Genomic DNA, 15,616 nt, shown 5'->3' with positions numbered 1-15,616 from the left:
ATTCCCCTAGAGCATTAGACACTATGATTACCGACGAACTCTCCACTTGATCATTCACCATCAGGATGAATCATTGAATACGCTAATACGACAGGATCATCCGTTGCGAGTAGAGGGGCCGTGGGTGGGCCGGCACCTGTAGCCGGTCTAAATGAGATGGAGACTGTATATCGATCTCCCTTTCATCCGGCCAGTTCGCCTGGAAGGGTTGATGTACTTACCCAAGGAGGCAAGTCGGAAGTCCCGAGGATACATGGTTGACTCAAGCCCCTCTGTGGTAACAACATACGATACAGTCAATGAAGGTCGAGTTGAGAAGTTTGGCCCGACAGTATGAGCCATGATTATAGATGAAACATGGCATGGTCATCGTGTTTGCAGGAAGATGATGGAGGATGATGAAGGATGAGAGAGGATGATGAGTAATGGGGCTCCTCCCTCACCGCAATTGGTTGGCTCGCATGTAACTTATGCGGTCCGGGACACCCTAAGTTGTTTGGGGGTATTGCATCCGATGAATAGACGAGCCGCATTATTGACAGGTCCTAATAATGAAGCAGACGGCCTTGTGGTCCTGACTCTGTCCAGTGCAGCAGTTAGGCTGTAGTTTGAATAACAAACTGCCGTGAATGTGATAACAAAGCAATGACGGATGAGCTGTGGCTGTGCAATATTGCCACCATTGGATGAATTAAGACGCGCATTGCGTAGTTGTGCAGAGCTGCCCTGACCTTATCTAGTCCAAGCCACGTGCATCAACAGGGAAGGCTGAAGAACGGACAAGGAAAAGCATGCCAGAGCAGGATAATCCTATGTGAAAGGATGCTGCGGTTGGCGAGAAGAACCCAAGATGACGAAGGCCGCTTATCTCACGACGCCAAGCCCACCTCCCCAACCCGGAAGTAATGCGGGGAAGGCGTTGGAGACCCAAGTCTTCCAAAGTCTCCCAACTTCCTCGCAACCTCATCGCCTTGATTGACTTTCCTGACTGCCGTGGCTTGGAGGCTGATCGTATTTAGTCCTCCTTTTTGCTTATTACCTTTCTTTCCCCCAACTAGCTGTTGCTGACCCCCACCTTCCGATTAGCTTTATCACTTCTTATCTTGTAATAGCTCGTGCTGATCATGGGAGACTACGGGCAAGGCGTGTCGTCACTCTCGGTACAGGCACCGGGCAGTAATCCGCCTTCATCCGTCACGGACTCGGATGAGATATCGGTTCTGGTGACGGGCTTCGGTGTAAGTCGTCCTCTCTCATACCTTAACAGCTCCGCAGCTCACGACAACAGCCTTTCAAATCTAATCTAGTCAACGCCTCCTACCTAATCGCCTCATCCCTGCCATCCTCATTTACCTTCTCTCCTACGAAAGACCCCGATGCCACTCCTCGCCGAGTCTCGATTCACGTCCATCCCTCTCCTATACCCGTCGCCTACTCTACCGTCAGCACAACCATCCCTGCCATCACAGACGACTATGTCAAGACACACGGCCGACGTCCCGATATTATCCTTCACATGGGCATCGCCGGAATGAGAAAATTCTACTCTGTGGAGACAAAAGCCCATCGCGACGGATACCTGATGTCCGACATCAAAGGCAGAGCAGGCTACGAGGATGGTGAGAAACAGTGGAAGGAGCTTGACTTGCCACTGTTGCTCAAAGCCGGGCCCGCGGCTGAATCCGAGTCTTCGGCGAAAGGCCATTTGAATCCCCGCGCACCGGACGACCGCTTCCTAGATGCGTGGAAGACCTTCTGTCCCCCGGAAACAGACGTTCGGATCTCCACGGATGCGGGGCGGTATCTTTGCGAGTTCATCTTCTACACCAGCTTGGCGGTGGCGTACCAGGGTGGTCATGACCGTAACATCACCTTCCTTCATGTCCCTGCAACGTGTCTGGATGAGGATATTGACCTTGGGAAGGAGGTTGCCATTGCGTTGATCAAGGCTTTGGTGACCAGCTGGAGTGATGAGCAGGTTCCGAGCGATGCCTAGTTTCTTTCAACAGTTTCTTTGGAACCGCGTGGAAATTGGGGATATTGCATGATTTATAGCAATTTTTGCTTCTTTTCTTCTTTGCTCTGACGGTCTGAAGACTGATCATCTTGGATTATATATCTTGCATCTCATGGATCTTATCAGCGTCTCGAGGATTTCGAACCGTCTGCATCACCACTTGGCGCCGCTGTGCATTTTGGGGCATATGGAATATTCCCGCTCTATATAATTTCCGCAACCGGCCGGCTGGATACGAGCTAATGGAGATTGATGTAGTGCTCTTGGTATTGGTTTCAAATAGTATGGAGGTCGTTTCTGTCGCTGTTTATCTCTTTGAGAAAAAGCATCTTGCTCGATTTTGGATTTTATAAATTCGGAACATTGCCAAATCTTCTACTATAAGCAATCGTCTGCGGGCGTCTACACGTGACTAGACGCAGTCTGCTTGGCATTCCGGGGTAAAGAAAAGGGGGAATCCCTTCGCTATACATCGAAACAGTGGACCGCTCTTCTCTTCAACATGCCAACGTCACGCCCGCTTCTTCGTGGGGAAATTACGTACTCCACTGCACAAAAAAAAGAAGTGAATATTCTCCATCGCTTAAGCTACCATGACCAAAGGGAAAGATTCTTTGCACATGTTGTTGAAAGACGCGACTGGATAGAAGCCATAGTCGCTCATCATCTCAATCTGGGGTCACCCAACTCATGCTATATGGATGATATGGAAAATTGGCACCATGGAAGCTTCAATATATGTGTTCCGGTGACTGTTAACGATTGGAAGCGAAAAGAACAGCCTGGGAAGCGTGTTTTGCTTCGATTTCCTCTTTCATATCGTGTTGGTGATGCATTTCGACCTGGAAATGGGGACGAAAAGATCTGTTGTGAGGCGGGAGCGTATGCGTGACTTCAAGCAAACTGCCCGGATGTCCCTATTCCGAAGCTATACGGGTTTGCTACATCTACTGGTCAAACCGTATGGCTTCCCCTTTCTCCCCCAAGCAGGCTACAGTTAATGAGTGAGCTCAGTTTACCCGATTACAAGACCTGCCTACTTTCACCCGCTGGTTTCAATACGTTCGTCGACGACTTCTATCATGGCTTGGACGTCCTGTCCCTACTCAATTTGTTTGTCACCAAGCCGCTGGCAACATATCCCAAAATAGAGTCATGGGCGCTGGCTATCTCCTGATAGAATACATCGAGGAAGAACAGGGAGAAATGCTCTCAAATACCTGGCCCGAGAAACAGCTTGATGCTGGACTGAGAACCAATTTTTTCCGTGATCTTTCGCGAATATTACTGAGCATCACTCGGATCCCCTTACCAAAAATAGGCTCGTTTACTATTGACCCAAATGGATTCTTACAGTTGACAAATCGTCCACTTTCAATCGGAATTCACGACCTCGAAAATGACAAAATTCCTATTGACATACCGCGAGACTATACTTATTCCACGATTGACTCATATGTGACAGATATTCTTCGTATACATGATAGTCGACTCCGATATCAGCCAAACGCAATCAATGATATAGGGGACTATATTTACCAGACATCAGCTTTGGCAGCAATGCGAACAACATTTCCATCATTCTTTAAATCAGAACTACGACGTGGTCCTTTTACCTTTATGCTTACAGACCTTCACCCAAGCAATATCTTTGTTGAAAAAGATTGGTGTATTACCTGCTTGCTAGATCTTGAATGGGCATGTACTCGACCTATCGAGATGCTACGAACTCCGACCTGGCTCACGAACAAGGCCGTCGATGAGATCGCCGAAGATGCGCAGGACTATGATATGATCTGATGCGAAGAGAGTTCATTGATATCCTGGCCGATGAAGAACAGAAGCTTAGGAGCAAGATATCACCAGTTACCCAACCGTCACTATCGGTTATTATGAAAGACGGCTGGAAAAAGGGAACATTCTGGCACTCACTCGCGCTTGCCAGTCCAACCGGTCTCTTCGCCGTATTTTACAAGCAGATCCAGCCTAGATTTCTCGAGAACTGCCCTGACCACGACACATTTCAGCAGATTATGCCATGGTACTGGGCACACGACTGGGTCAACGTTGCAGCTAGCAAACTATCAGACAAAAAAGAATATGACATCGAACTTCGGAAAGCGTTTGAAACCGACCCGAGCCCCTATTGATCAACCCCCAGGTTCTTACTACCTTGAACTACCCTACACGCATCCGGTTGGCATTATGCTCGTCGATTGCCGTGTGTCGTTCTCTTCAAGTGTAACTTCCTATATGGTGCGGATGTTTGGATGTAGTGGTCAATGGTTCAAGTAATACCAATGGAAATTAATGAGCATGGCTTGTCGCAGCTCCTCACTCCACAAAATTTAATCGGGTCGAAGGTCGTCATGGATTACATCTAAAAAGGGATTTGCTTGCTGTTCAGACTGATAAAGCAAGCCCATTACTCATGTCAATCCGGAGGATTTTCCAGTGTGATTTCATCACCATACTCTAAGCAACGTCAAGCTTGATCCAAAGTACAGAATCATTAATTGATATATAATTACTAAACAAGATCAATTTCAATCGCATAAGGGTTTATTGAAAGCGAGCTGAAAATAAAAAAGAAATATGGACCAGACTCATCTATGAAAGGGCAAGACCTTCTGGACTTGGTTGATGTTGGTGATTACAGTTGACCAGGTCACTCAGCTATGGGCAGCTTGGTGACTCGATTAGCTCGGCAGGACTAGTCACTTGGCGCAATTCTTAGAATATAGATAGTACCTAACCACTAATGTGAGGTGGTTACCCTCTCCTACTCTCTCCCGCCCTTTCTTACTCTCTCCTACATCCTCCTACTCCCCCTACTCTCTTCTACTCCTTCTTACTCCTTCGTTCTTACGATTTGAATCATGAACTACGATACATGGAGATTTCATTGCATCAAGTGAGCTTCTTGGATATAGTACGACTCAATATAGGTAATAGTGGTACCCAAATCTCTGTTTCAGTCAAGTTATGATTTGACAATCCCTGCAAGTAAAGCTGAACATGCTACCGCTGGGAAAGCCTTCTTTACTTGCAAGGATCCTGACTAGGTTGAGAAGACTAGGACAATTACATATCTGAATGGCAATGCAATCATTCGAGGGTCAAAGATATCAGTCCTCTCAACTTAAAAAGGCCGCCGAGTCCCTCACAACTTCGTAATTCATATCACCATCTTTTGGTTCAGTCATAGATAATCTGTTCCTTTATCTTTTATCATTATTCTGTTTGCAGCTGCCTAAGCAAAGGTGAGAGATTTCTTGTAGCCTTCCAGAAAGCCTATCAATAACATTACCGGATAAGATCAAACCACCATGGGAAAACTTTTCAAGTCCATTGTCGGAGTGGGTAAGGTCGTGATGGGCCGTCCAGTTGACCTCAAGAAGTTCTTCAGCCCGACCGCTGCCCGAGGAAAGCCAGTATGGCCAAAGACTCAGGCAGATCTTCTTCGTTACGGAGTTCGTTGGGACTACGACGGCATCATCACGAAAGAAGACGGCAAGGAATATCACAAATTCCAACTACAACCCAACGCCGGGAAAGTCCCCTCCACGATTAAGGAATGGCGCGACAACAACGGAGGCACACACGCAGTGATGGCGACGATGTACATTGATAAAGGGACCAATCCGGATGACGAAACATTTGAGGCTGCGGTTAAGAGCTCCCTGGAAGGGCTTTGATGACGACCGATATAGAATCAAGCTGACGAACACTTTCTGGTTTACTATGTATCTACTCTCCAGGGGATAAATAGGTGCAGAATTGTTACTATCACACATAGTCCGAGCACGTGCTTTGATTCATTCTACTTGGATCGATCATGCATAACTCAACATGATTGGACTAATCAGATCAACCCCAGAGTGGGGTAAATCTTGCTCGGCTTCATTCCCCGCAGTCATTCTCTCCTCCTACTCTCTCCCACTCTCTCTCCTCCTCTCCTACTCTCTCTCACTCTCTCCTCTCCTCTCCTACTCTCTCTTACCGTTTACTATTTTCTCTTAGTCTCTCCTACTCCTTCCTACTCTCTCCATTTTATTGCTCTTGTTCCCAAAACATCCCCTTTGTTCATCTGGCTACATTAACATGCCAACCACTAGAAAGAAGTCCAAACCTTCAAAGCCTAAGTTTGTCGACCTTCTGGAGAGAGAGAGAGGAAAACTTCCAGTGAAAGGGAACTGCCTTTATTAGATTATCAACTTGAGCGGCTACAATCCAACCTAAACCTTTTAAACGATGACCCTCTATCCTCTACTTTGTCTACAACACAACGTTATGGAAGATCGAGAGCGCGGAAAACACTGATTGGTATATTACATCGTCAAGGAGGATGCGCATTCTTGCTTGTCGCCATTGCTGCCTCTGTTTCTGCTATTCAGAAAATTGGTGATGATGAGGTCTTGGAAATGCACCGTTGGTTTGAGAGCATATCGCATTTCTCACATGGTTTGATTGCAAAGGCGGCAGAGATTTGTGATCAATCATTCATGAAACGATTTTCTCATGGTTTGTTCAAATACACTTTCAAAAGAGAGAAATAATTCTCTGACATCACACAGGCCATAGCTCAGAGGTCAAGGAAATCACAAGCCAGCCTCCTTCGACAGTCGTCAATTTCACCCTCCGTGAACTCATCGAGTTTCTCCAACAGAATCAGGCTAGCTCCTCGGTGTTGCAAATGGTATGTCCGTTGTTCGGATCGCCATTACCGTCTATCGATATAAACATAGACGTATCGTCGGAGAAGACTGCACGACTTGAGCTTTCTCTAAGAGCGAGCGAGGCGTTGATCAGCCATATTCGATTATCACGAGACCTATTCAGAGAACCGGAAGCATCGAATTGAGGGATTTTGATAAATCCTGCACGTTTCTCCTGGTTTGATGATGATGATGGAAATTCCCGAGCTTAGTCCTGGTCCCGAAACCTCATTCAATACAGGGCTAGTATCGACTCTTACAGCGCCCCAGGCGCTGTTTTTCTTAGAATGAGGGCTGGTATTGACGGATATACAGTCTCGAGATCGACACCGGTAGTCCATTCTTTTTCCAAAACAACATCCCTTTTGACCTACAGAAATAAATCTTAGAATCGTATTGTAGACTGATTGCAACACCGAGCAGCATCGACTGATGAACTCCGCGATTCAGACCTTTGCTTGAACAAGCTTCTTTAGTTGTTCTCCATCATCGGCGAAATCAACTACGGGTATGACCTCACTTTTGTCGGCCATGCTCTGATGTTCTGTTCCAAGTCTCGAAGAAAGTTGCTCGCCAATGAAAGATGAAAAGAAAAACAAAAAGATCTTTCTGACAAGATTTCCAGTGGTGTGAACAAAATAATGTCGTAAGCAATGGATGAAATCCGAACGACAATATCAAGATCAGGAACAAGAAGTAATGAATCGTGTTGCAGAAAAGAAGTACCGTGCATCAAAAAGAGATAATTTGCAGGCCGCGGGGTTCCTCCTCATCGGGGTTTTCTAGCCCCTGCCCCACGGTCGGGTGTGACTAATCCGCAATTCAGGCATCTTTGCATTATTATTATTATTGAGTCACGATTCTGGACAAATATTTCGATTTACAGTAGGGTTCATTGTGTATATTGATTGTGAGAAACTACGTATCGTGATCTGGTACAGATCAAATACAGTGTGGATAAATGACGCCCCAAAGTCCAAACTGGGTAGATCATAACACAGTCACCAGCGAGTAGATGTAATTAATAGCAAAAGTAACAAGTGGTAATACAATAAGCCGGATAGGAAAGAGTGGGAGCGAGTAGGAGAGAGTAGGAAAGCGTAGGAGCATAGGAATGCATTGTCTTCAAAGATACTAGCCGGCTGACAAAGGAGGTTAGCCAATCACGTTGGCCCCTGCCCAACGCTTTCCTCGGTGGAAATCAAGGGGACATTCGGCTTTCCAATACTCATTACTACAACTATAAAGGTGCTGGAATGAATCTCAATATTTTGACATAGGTAGTGTCTTGACAAGACGGGTCTTAGTCTCTTGGCGGAGACACCTACACCTTCTCAGTTCAGACTCTGCTACGGTCCCTCGTAACGTAATCGGTAAGCGGGTCGGCCATGTAAGCGGGTCGGCCACCTCACGCGTTTTTGGCCCCGGTCGAAAACCTCGCTCAATTCAACCACCAACCATGCCTCCAAAAGCGCGTCAAAAATCAAGAGATTCAACTGAGCAAGAGGGCAGGATTCTACTAGCCATCTCTGCTTTAAAAAAACATGAAATCTCTAATATTCGTGAGGCAGCGCGTGTTTATGATATACCCCGCTCAACACTTCAAGACCGATTACATGGAAAGACTTTTTGCAAGAATACACGCGCCAACTCTCATAAGATAACTCAAACTGAAGAGGAATCGCTTATACGATGGATCCTATCACTTATTCAATATGGAGCACCTCCCCGACCATCTCATATACGAGAAATAGCCAATATTCTTCTTACTGCGCGTGATACTACACCCATTCAATCAGTTGGACAGAAATGGGTATACAACTTTATTCAACAACGTGATGAATTGAAGACATGCTTTTCTCGCCGATATAGCTATCAGCGTGCTCAATGTGAAGACCCTAAGATTATTAGAGAGTGGTTTGACCGCGTACAAATCACTATAATACAGCATGGGATTATACCTGAAGATATCTATAACTTCAATGAGACTGGCTTTGCTATGAGCCTAGTTGCTACTGCTAAAGTAGTAACTAGAGCTGAATTCTACGGGAAAACACCTCTCGTACAGCCAGGTAATCGGGAATGGGTTACTTCTATTAAGTGTACTAATGCCTCTAGATGGGTACTTCTGTCTTGTATAATCTTCAAGGGAAAGGTCCATATAGAGGGTTGGTATCAGTACAATCTACCACATAACTGGAGGATTGAGCTTAGTCCTAATGGCTGGACTAATGATGAGATAGGCCTTCGCTGGCTTAAAAAGCTTTTTATTCCTGCAAATACTGCGCGTACAACTGGAAAATACCGCCTCCTAGTTCTCGATGGCCATGGCAGTCATTTAACACCTTAATTCGACCAGATATGCAGTGAGAATAATACTATTCCTATCTGCATGCCTGCTCATTCTTCGCATCTACTACAGCCTCTGGATGTTGGCTGCTTCTCACCACTAAAGCGTGTGTACGGAGGCTTAGTGGAGCAGAAAATGTACCTTGGAATTAACCATATCGACAAGCTTGACTTTCTTGAGGCCTTCCTTAAGGCGCGTACAGATATCTATACTACTAGAAATATCTGCAGTGGTTTCTCTGCTACTGGGTTAGTTCCATATAACCCAGAGCGAGTGCTCAGTCAGTTGACTATTCAACTAAAGACTCCCACACCACCAGGCAGTCGGTCAACCAATTCAGTGCCTAAGACACCCTATACTACTAGACAGCTTGAGAAGCAGGCATCTTCAGTAAAGAGAAAGCTTCTTGAAAGGCGTACGCAGCAAGGAACACGCTCACAGAGTCCTAGCTCTTCCTTAGAGGTACGATTAGATAAGATTATCAAATGCAGTGAATTAGCCTTAATTGAGGCAGCTCTTGCGCGTCAAGAAATTCATGATTTACGAGCTGCAAATGAGAAGAAGCTTAAAAAGCAAAAGAAATCTACTAAGCAGCTTGCTGCAGCAGAAGGCCTTTCCATCCAGGAGGGCCAGGAGCGATTTCAGCAAGAGAATCAGGTCATTGAAGCTCAAGATACTGTATCTAGGGATCCAGCGCTTCCTGCAGTTAGACCACGCGTACGCGCGCCACCGCAGTGTTCTAATTGTCATGTTCGGGGGCATACTAGGGTTAGATGTCCTAATACACTTACTAATTAGTTCTTCTATCAAAATGCAATTGTTTTGTTGATAAAGGCGCTTGAATCTCACCTAGTCGTGGAAATCGGGTGGAGGTGGCCGACCCGCTTACATGGCCGACCCGCTTACCGATTACGTTATTTGTCTCTTGAATGAATCAGCAGTCAACATCAACCTCACAATTTCGCTCCATGTTGAAATGAAGATGCGATCACTTATTCGGCGTGTCCAATCTTCTTTCCGGCATGTTTCGCACGTTGCCCCAATCTGCAAAACATTGCACACAATGAGTCAGTGATCAGTATTCTTTTCGTGTGCATTATCAGTTGCTAACACGGCTTCTATTTAGACACTCCAAGAAACTCGGAGTTATTCTCTTACACATCGGGTAGATTCATTTACAACGAAACAACTCGATTACAAGAACGCTACATTGAATTCGATCCAGATGCTCTTCTGCGAGAGACTGAAAAGCACCTGGGCCGAGCCCACGGGCATGCTACGTGCATTTCTAAGATCGCGGAAGGGGGCTTCAATCGCGTCTTTCTTGTGACAATGGAAGATGGGTTTCAGGTGATTGCTAAAACTCCATACAGTATTGCGGGGCCGAAACACTATGCCACCGCCAGCGAAGCTGCTACTTTGCAATATCTTCATTCCAGAAATATTCCTGTACCAATGGTTTATGGATACTCGTCTTCGAACAACAATCCTGTCGGTATCGAATATACTCTCATGGAAAAAGCTTCAGGTGTCAATTTGGCAACTATGTGGCTTAGTATGAGCAAGAAACAGCGACATAAACTTGCCTCTAGTTTCGTCGAAATTGAGAGACAATTCTTCGATATCCCTTTCGGATCTATAGGGAGTATCTATTACAAGAGAGATATCCCCACTGAGCTTCAAGCATCTTTATATGATACTAATACTGACAACGACGGTCACTCGGAAATCTTCTGCATCGGCCCAACTGCAGACTATATGTTTTGGCATGGGGCACGTGCTACCTTTGATCTCGATCGTGGGCCCTGTGAGTGTATCCATCCTGAGCCTCATCTGGCCCATTTGTCTAATTATTTCAGGGAATGACCCCAAGAGGTACCTTGCATCCATTGCAGAGAAAGAAATAGAATGGGCTCGACGCATCGGAAAGCCAGTAGAGCTTGACTTTCCACATAATGGCGTCTTCCCCGGGGTCAAGTATCCCGAAGCCTATATTGATCTCTTAGACAAGTATCTCACACTGGTGCCATACCTGATCCCCAAAGACATGTCGAGTCCATTTAACCGCCCAACTCTCCGTCATCCAGGTACGCTGGATCTTCCCCTCAAATGATGTATCTTACCTAATATTCCTAAGATCTGAACCCAAATAATATCTTCATTTCGCCCGAAACCGGTACAATATCTTGTATCATCGACTGGCAACATTCCAAGATCGAGCCACGTTTCCTTGCTGCTGGTTATCCCCGTGTATTCGAAAGTCCAGATCCTGAACCCTCCTCCGAACTCATAGAACCAACGCCCCCAACACATCACGAAGCAACGCCCGCTGAGGAGAAAGCCGCAGCTGACGAACTCTATCGCCGCCGTCTTCTCTTTTATTACTACCGTATCTTCAACGGTCACCTGAACAAGCCACATCTCGAAACCCTTCGTGACCCTATCCTCTTCCCTCGTCAGCACCTTATCGACAGAGCCGGCAGACAGTGGAATGGAAACACGATGACTTTGAAGGGCGCTCTACTTCGGATTATTGAATACTGGCCTCATCTCCCCGAGACAGCAGGTGTCTCATGTCCTGTCGAATTCTCCGATTCCGAGACATCTGGATTTCATGAGCAAGAGGAGCTATGGTTCAGCCTTAACAAAGTCGTGGAGCATTGGCGGGATCAACTCGGTGGCGTTAATGAAGATGGTTGGATCAGCAGTGAAAAGTACGACGATTGTGTCCGGAAAGTTGCGGAGCTCAAAGCCTCTTTGATTGCTACTGCGGAAGGGGACCAAGAAGACATCTCTCTTTTGGAAAAGGGGTGGTTATTCAGAGACCGTGAAGAATGTCAATAATACCACCCATACGTTTTCACAACCAAGAAAAGAAAACCCCCCGCTTCTTTCTATTACTAGACAGTCGGATATTGCTCTTCAATCTTCGTCATCTTCTGCTTTGCTTCATAAAAGCGCATTACACACACACGTTGTATCTCCATAGTCCTATACTATCCCGGCTTTGGTGCACAGAGCGCCTGCATCTTGTATCGACATACTTGGCACTTGACTCCAGTATCCATTGTAAAATACTTTCCTTCTTTCTCCCTTCATCGTCGACACCACCCACACCCACACCTCCAGCTCGTCTCGTCTCGTCTCGTCTCATCTTACTCTTCGGCATAAAAATTACATGTAAATCTCACTTGATCATACCCCTTCCTTCTCCAGGACCATAATAGCCAACTACTCATATATCTCCCAGCCGAAGTAGTACGTACCCCGCAGGAACAAACCGGTTCAGTCACACCCACCCTACAGACCCTTCATATATGGTAGAAATAATCTCTTACCTGAGCTCCGTCCCGAACACAGGCTTTGTGTGGGTGTCCAGTGCGAGGTATGATATGATGAGATTCAGCTGGACGGGGATAATTCCCATCAGTGAATGGGGTCTTGGGGTGGAGTAGCAGAGCGGGAGCGGAGATCTCCATATAGATCATTGTCGGCTGTGCAACCCAGCCACTGAGATCGATTATGTTAGTCATGGAATGAGGGGATGTTGTTGGGGAGTTGTCGCTGAGATTTAGGGAGAATCGCGGGAGGAGAATATGTCAGACCATGGATTTTGTGCTACGGCTGTGGGGAGTAAGGCTCAAAGGCACATATGAGCTTGGGAAGGTAGAAGATAAAAGAATTTGATGGTGGCGCAGCGGTTGGGTCGATCGGATTATTTCTGATATATAGCGGGAAGGATACAGGGGAAAGTGAAGATCCAGGTTGGATCACGTAGCAAAAAGGAACGCGTTGTACAAGCTTAATTATGGTGAGATGCTTAGAATGCCAAGGGTGTCTCCCGGTTGGTTCTTTCATCAGGGCAGTAACAAAGACCGTGACCTGATAATGACATTTGAGTTCGAGATAATGAACCTCATGGCCATTCTCTGTAAAATAGGTATTTGTTCCCTTTTTTTATTTTTCGGGAATAGTCAGCGGACCTGGGGAGTTATCTTGCTAGTGACCGGGCCTGGACTGGGAATACCTATATCAAATATGCGAAGTGTTTCAGTGCATATAGAGACTTGATGTCTTTGTACTGCAATTTTCTTTGTCGATTCAACCTCGCGGTCGTATGAACTTAGCCTTGTAGTTGTATAGGTTAAAAGCCAGGAAGTCTATATAATTGTATCCCTGCTCTGCCCACATCCATAGATCTAGGAGATAAATTGATCAGCTTGCATTGTTTGGGTATCTCAAACTTGAAATCGTCCAGTAACAGCGGTATCATACCTATCGATCACTATCCGCACACCACAATATCAATCGTTGGTTCGAAATGATGGTGGGGATAAATGCATCTCAATGCTTCCAGGAGAGATTCCTCAAGATAGCTGAAGGTAATAAGGGAATAGTGCAGTGCAGACCGAGTTTGAATGCTAACGTCATTGCAGGGGTTAACCAGGAGAAGTGCAAACCGAGCTGAAAGATTTGGTCGAACGGAGAATCCGGCCATGGATGCAGCGTTGCTGTGCCGAGCACGTCGAGTGCCAACAGGCTGAGAAAGAAACGTCAGGCCAGTTGCCCACGCGGCTGATCGATCTTGGTCCATCGGCCACTAGCCCTATCAAGGTGATAGAAACAAGTGCCCAGCGTGAAATAACGGATAGGATAGAGTATCTGATCCTTAGCTACTGCTGGGGGGAATGCAATGATACTGCAAAAACCACCCGTTTCAACCTACACCACCGACTAGACAGCTTGGAAGTTGACAAATTCCCAGCAACTATCCGCGATGCCATCAGTCTCACGCGAGCTTTGGAAATCCGTTATATCTGGATCGATGCCATCTGTATAATTCAACCCAGCGACGACGGGTATTATGACGACCTGAGGCGCGAAGGCACAAAAATGGCAAGTTATTACACCAATGCCATGTGCTGTATTTCGGTATCCAGTTCCCCTGATAGTTCACATAGTTTCCTGACGGAGCGACGACTGATGCGACAGTCGTGGCATCCAAAACTTGCTTCGCGTGAACCGGAAATCACCAGGGAAGTGGAATACTCCACATATCACCCCAAGTTGTATCTGAGAGGAGAGCTCAGAGACGCCCCATTGATGCGACGTGGGTGGTGTTTACAGGAATGGTTGCTTTCACGCCGCATCTTGCATTGGACCCAGCGCGGTCTTTTTTTGGGAATGTCGCAAGGGAATCTGGCACGAAAGCCTAGGAAGACAGAGCCTGGCGGGGATAAACCTCCTTTCGTCCAAAAATGATCCCTACTCTCACTTAATGAACGCGCGCCAAATTGTGGCTGCCCCTCGAGAGGAGGTTTTGGGATCCAAATGGCTCGAGTTCGTCGAGTATTACGCGACAACAGACCTATCGTTTCCCAGTGACCGCCTGGATGCGATTAATGGCATTGTGAGGTACCTTTCCGAGAGGCACCAAGACCAGTACTTTGGTGGAATCTTTAGTTCATGCCCAGAGAAAGGACTTCTCTGGACAGGGACAGGCAGGCGTGAGACTGAACATTTCCCCACCTGGTCATGGGCATCCGCAAAGGGGATCACTTTTGATGAGAATGATGTCCAAAAGGGAACGTCTCTGGTTGAATGTGTGGATGCTAGTAAGTTCCCGCCGGTGGACAAAGTCAATGATTTTAGTACCCTAGCCAGGAAGGTTCTTTGCCTAAAAGCACCTTCCATTCCTTTGACGCAGCCTCAGGTGATGAAGAGGAATGGCCCTTTAGCCTGGAGGATAAAGGACTGTAGTCCGTTGGGGTCCGAAGTCAACTATACCGTTCACCTGGATGTCGAAACTGATAAGTTCCCGGAACTGGTCGATTTGAGATTTCTGGTGTTGATCCAGATAGATGATCCAGATAGATGATCCAGATAACCATCTTTGGTCGACTCCTGCCAAATGCAAAGGGCTCTTGTTGCAAAGGGTCAAGGGTGAAGTGGAGGAGCTGTATGAACGAAAGGGTGTTATAGAGCTGGATGCTATGGATAGCGAGTTTGAAAGATCAATGGTTGATTGGAAAACCATTGTGAACTTGGTATGAGAAGAGTCTAGATATGTATGAGTAGGTGTTGAGATAGTGTTAGATATATTTTATCTTGTCATATGGCTGCCATCAATCTCATATTACTTCTTGTCAATGATCATATTGCGAAGCAACGCAAGACCTCAAGTTTGTCTATTTGATGAAATGGGCCCTGCATTCCATATGATGGATGATGGGGGTCATCACTTCTTGTGATGTATATTGAGGGACCTGCCTAAGAACATTGCTATAGCAAAGAAGCGTTGCGTAATACAATAAAAAATAGCTAAGAAAGGCTATCAACGGCGGGAAAATAAGGAGGAAGGTGAACACTGAGCACGAGACAGAAAGAACCGCGACCATCACGTGATTACTAGGGTACCATAGGACTGGTCACGTGCGATAAGGCGTGCCGTGACACCACAAAAGCAGTGACATCAATATCTCTGTCATGACTGGCTAGCTGACACCAAATTGAGAGGGAAGATAAATAGCA

At 46.3% G+C, this 15,616-nt stretch overlaps 6 protein-coding genes across 6 annotated transcripts; all 6 read left to right on the top strand.

The window, feature by feature from the left end:
• Positions 1 to 761: 761 nt before the first annotated feature.
• BO94DRAFT_564584 (putative pyroglutamyl peptidase type I) lies at positions 762 to 2,430 on the top strand. The gene is made up of 2 exons (XM_025614437.1): positions 762 to 1,238; positions 1,289 to 2,430. Exons 1-2 carry the CDS (start codon positions 1,125 to 1,127, stop codon positions 1,994 to 1,996), a joined length of 822 nt encoding a protein of 273 aa, XP_025469612.1. The 5' UTR covers positions 762 to 1,124; the 3' UTR covers positions 1,997 to 2,430.
• Positions 2,398 to 4,167, top strand: BO94DRAFT_564583 (uncharacterized protein; the record flags this gene model as incomplete). Its single annotated transcript, XM_025614436.1, has 4 exons — positions 2,398 to 2,886; positions 2,917 to 2,978; positions 3,032 to 3,772; positions 3,829 to 4,167. Exons 1-4 carry the CDS (start codon positions 2,520 to 2,522, stop codon positions 4,165 to 4,167), a joined length of 1,509 nt encoding a protein of 502 aa, XP_025469611.1. The 5' UTR covers positions 2,398 to 2,519.
• Positions 4,168 to 5,346: 1,179 nt separating this feature from the next.
• BO94DRAFT_461369 (uncharacterized protein) lies at positions 5,347 to 5,715 on the top strand (the record flags this gene model as incomplete). Its single annotated transcript, XM_025607923.1, has 1 exon — positions 5,347 to 5,715. The coding sequence occupies one exon, from the start codon at positions 5,347 to 5,349 to the stop codon at positions 5,713 to 5,715; it is 369 nt and encodes a 122-aa protein (XP_025469610.1).
• Positions 5,716 to 6,522: 807 nt separating this feature from the next.
• On the top strand, positions 6,523 to 6,881 carry BO94DRAFT_583800 (uncharacterized protein; the record flags this gene model as incomplete). The annotated part of the gene is made up of 2 exons (XM_025615583.1): positions 6,523 to 6,541; positions 6,595 to 6,881. 2 exons carry the CDS (start codon positions 6,523 to 6,525, stop codon positions 6,879 to 6,881), a joined length of 306 nt encoding a protein of 101 aa, XP_025469609.1.
• A 3,536-nt stretch (positions 6,882 to 10,417) lies between these two features.
• Positions 10,418 to 11,929, top strand: BO94DRAFT_461706 (phosphotransferase enzyme family protein; the record flags this gene model as incomplete). The annotated part of the gene is made up of 3 exons (XM_025607946.1): positions 10,418 to 10,892; positions 10,945 to 11,172; positions 11,223 to 11,929. 3 exons carry the CDS (start codon positions 10,418 to 10,420, stop codon positions 11,927 to 11,929), a joined length of 1,410 nt encoding a protein of 469 aa, XP_025469608.1.
• Positions 11,930 to 13,546: 1,617 nt separating this feature from the next.
• On the top strand, positions 13,547 to 14,576 carry BO94DRAFT_428708 (uncharacterized protein; the record flags this gene model as incomplete). Its single annotated transcript, XM_025607468.1, has 2 exons — positions 13,547 to 14,125; positions 14,403 to 14,576. Coding segments are annotated over 2 exons (753 nt in total), but the record flags the coding sequence as incomplete, so codon positions are not given.
• Positions 14,577 to 15,616: the final 1,040 nt, after the last annotated feature.

Source organism: Aspergillus sclerotioniger, assembly GCF_003184525.1.
Source record: "Aspergillus sclerotioniger CBS 115572 chromosome Unknown BO94scaffold_8, whole genome shotgun sequence".
Classification (NCBI taxonomy): domain Eukaryota; kingdom Fungi; phylum Ascomycota; class Eurotiomycetes; order Eurotiales; family Aspergillaceae; genus Aspergillus; species Aspergillus sclerotioniger.
Note: the sequence above shows the minus strand (reverse complement) of the source record. Positions and strands in the feature narration are given on the sequence as shown.

Excerpts from the sequence above, each read along its gene's own strand:
- BO94DRAFT_564584 (XM_025614437.1), top strand. The coding sequence starts at position 1,125 with ATGGGAGACTACGGGCAAGGCGTGTCGTCACTCTCGGTACAGGCACCG. Across the intron at positions 1,239-1,288 it reads TTCTGGTGACGGGCTTCGGT|CCTTTCAAATCTAATCTAGT; the intron begins GTAAGTCGTCCT and ends TCACGACAACAG.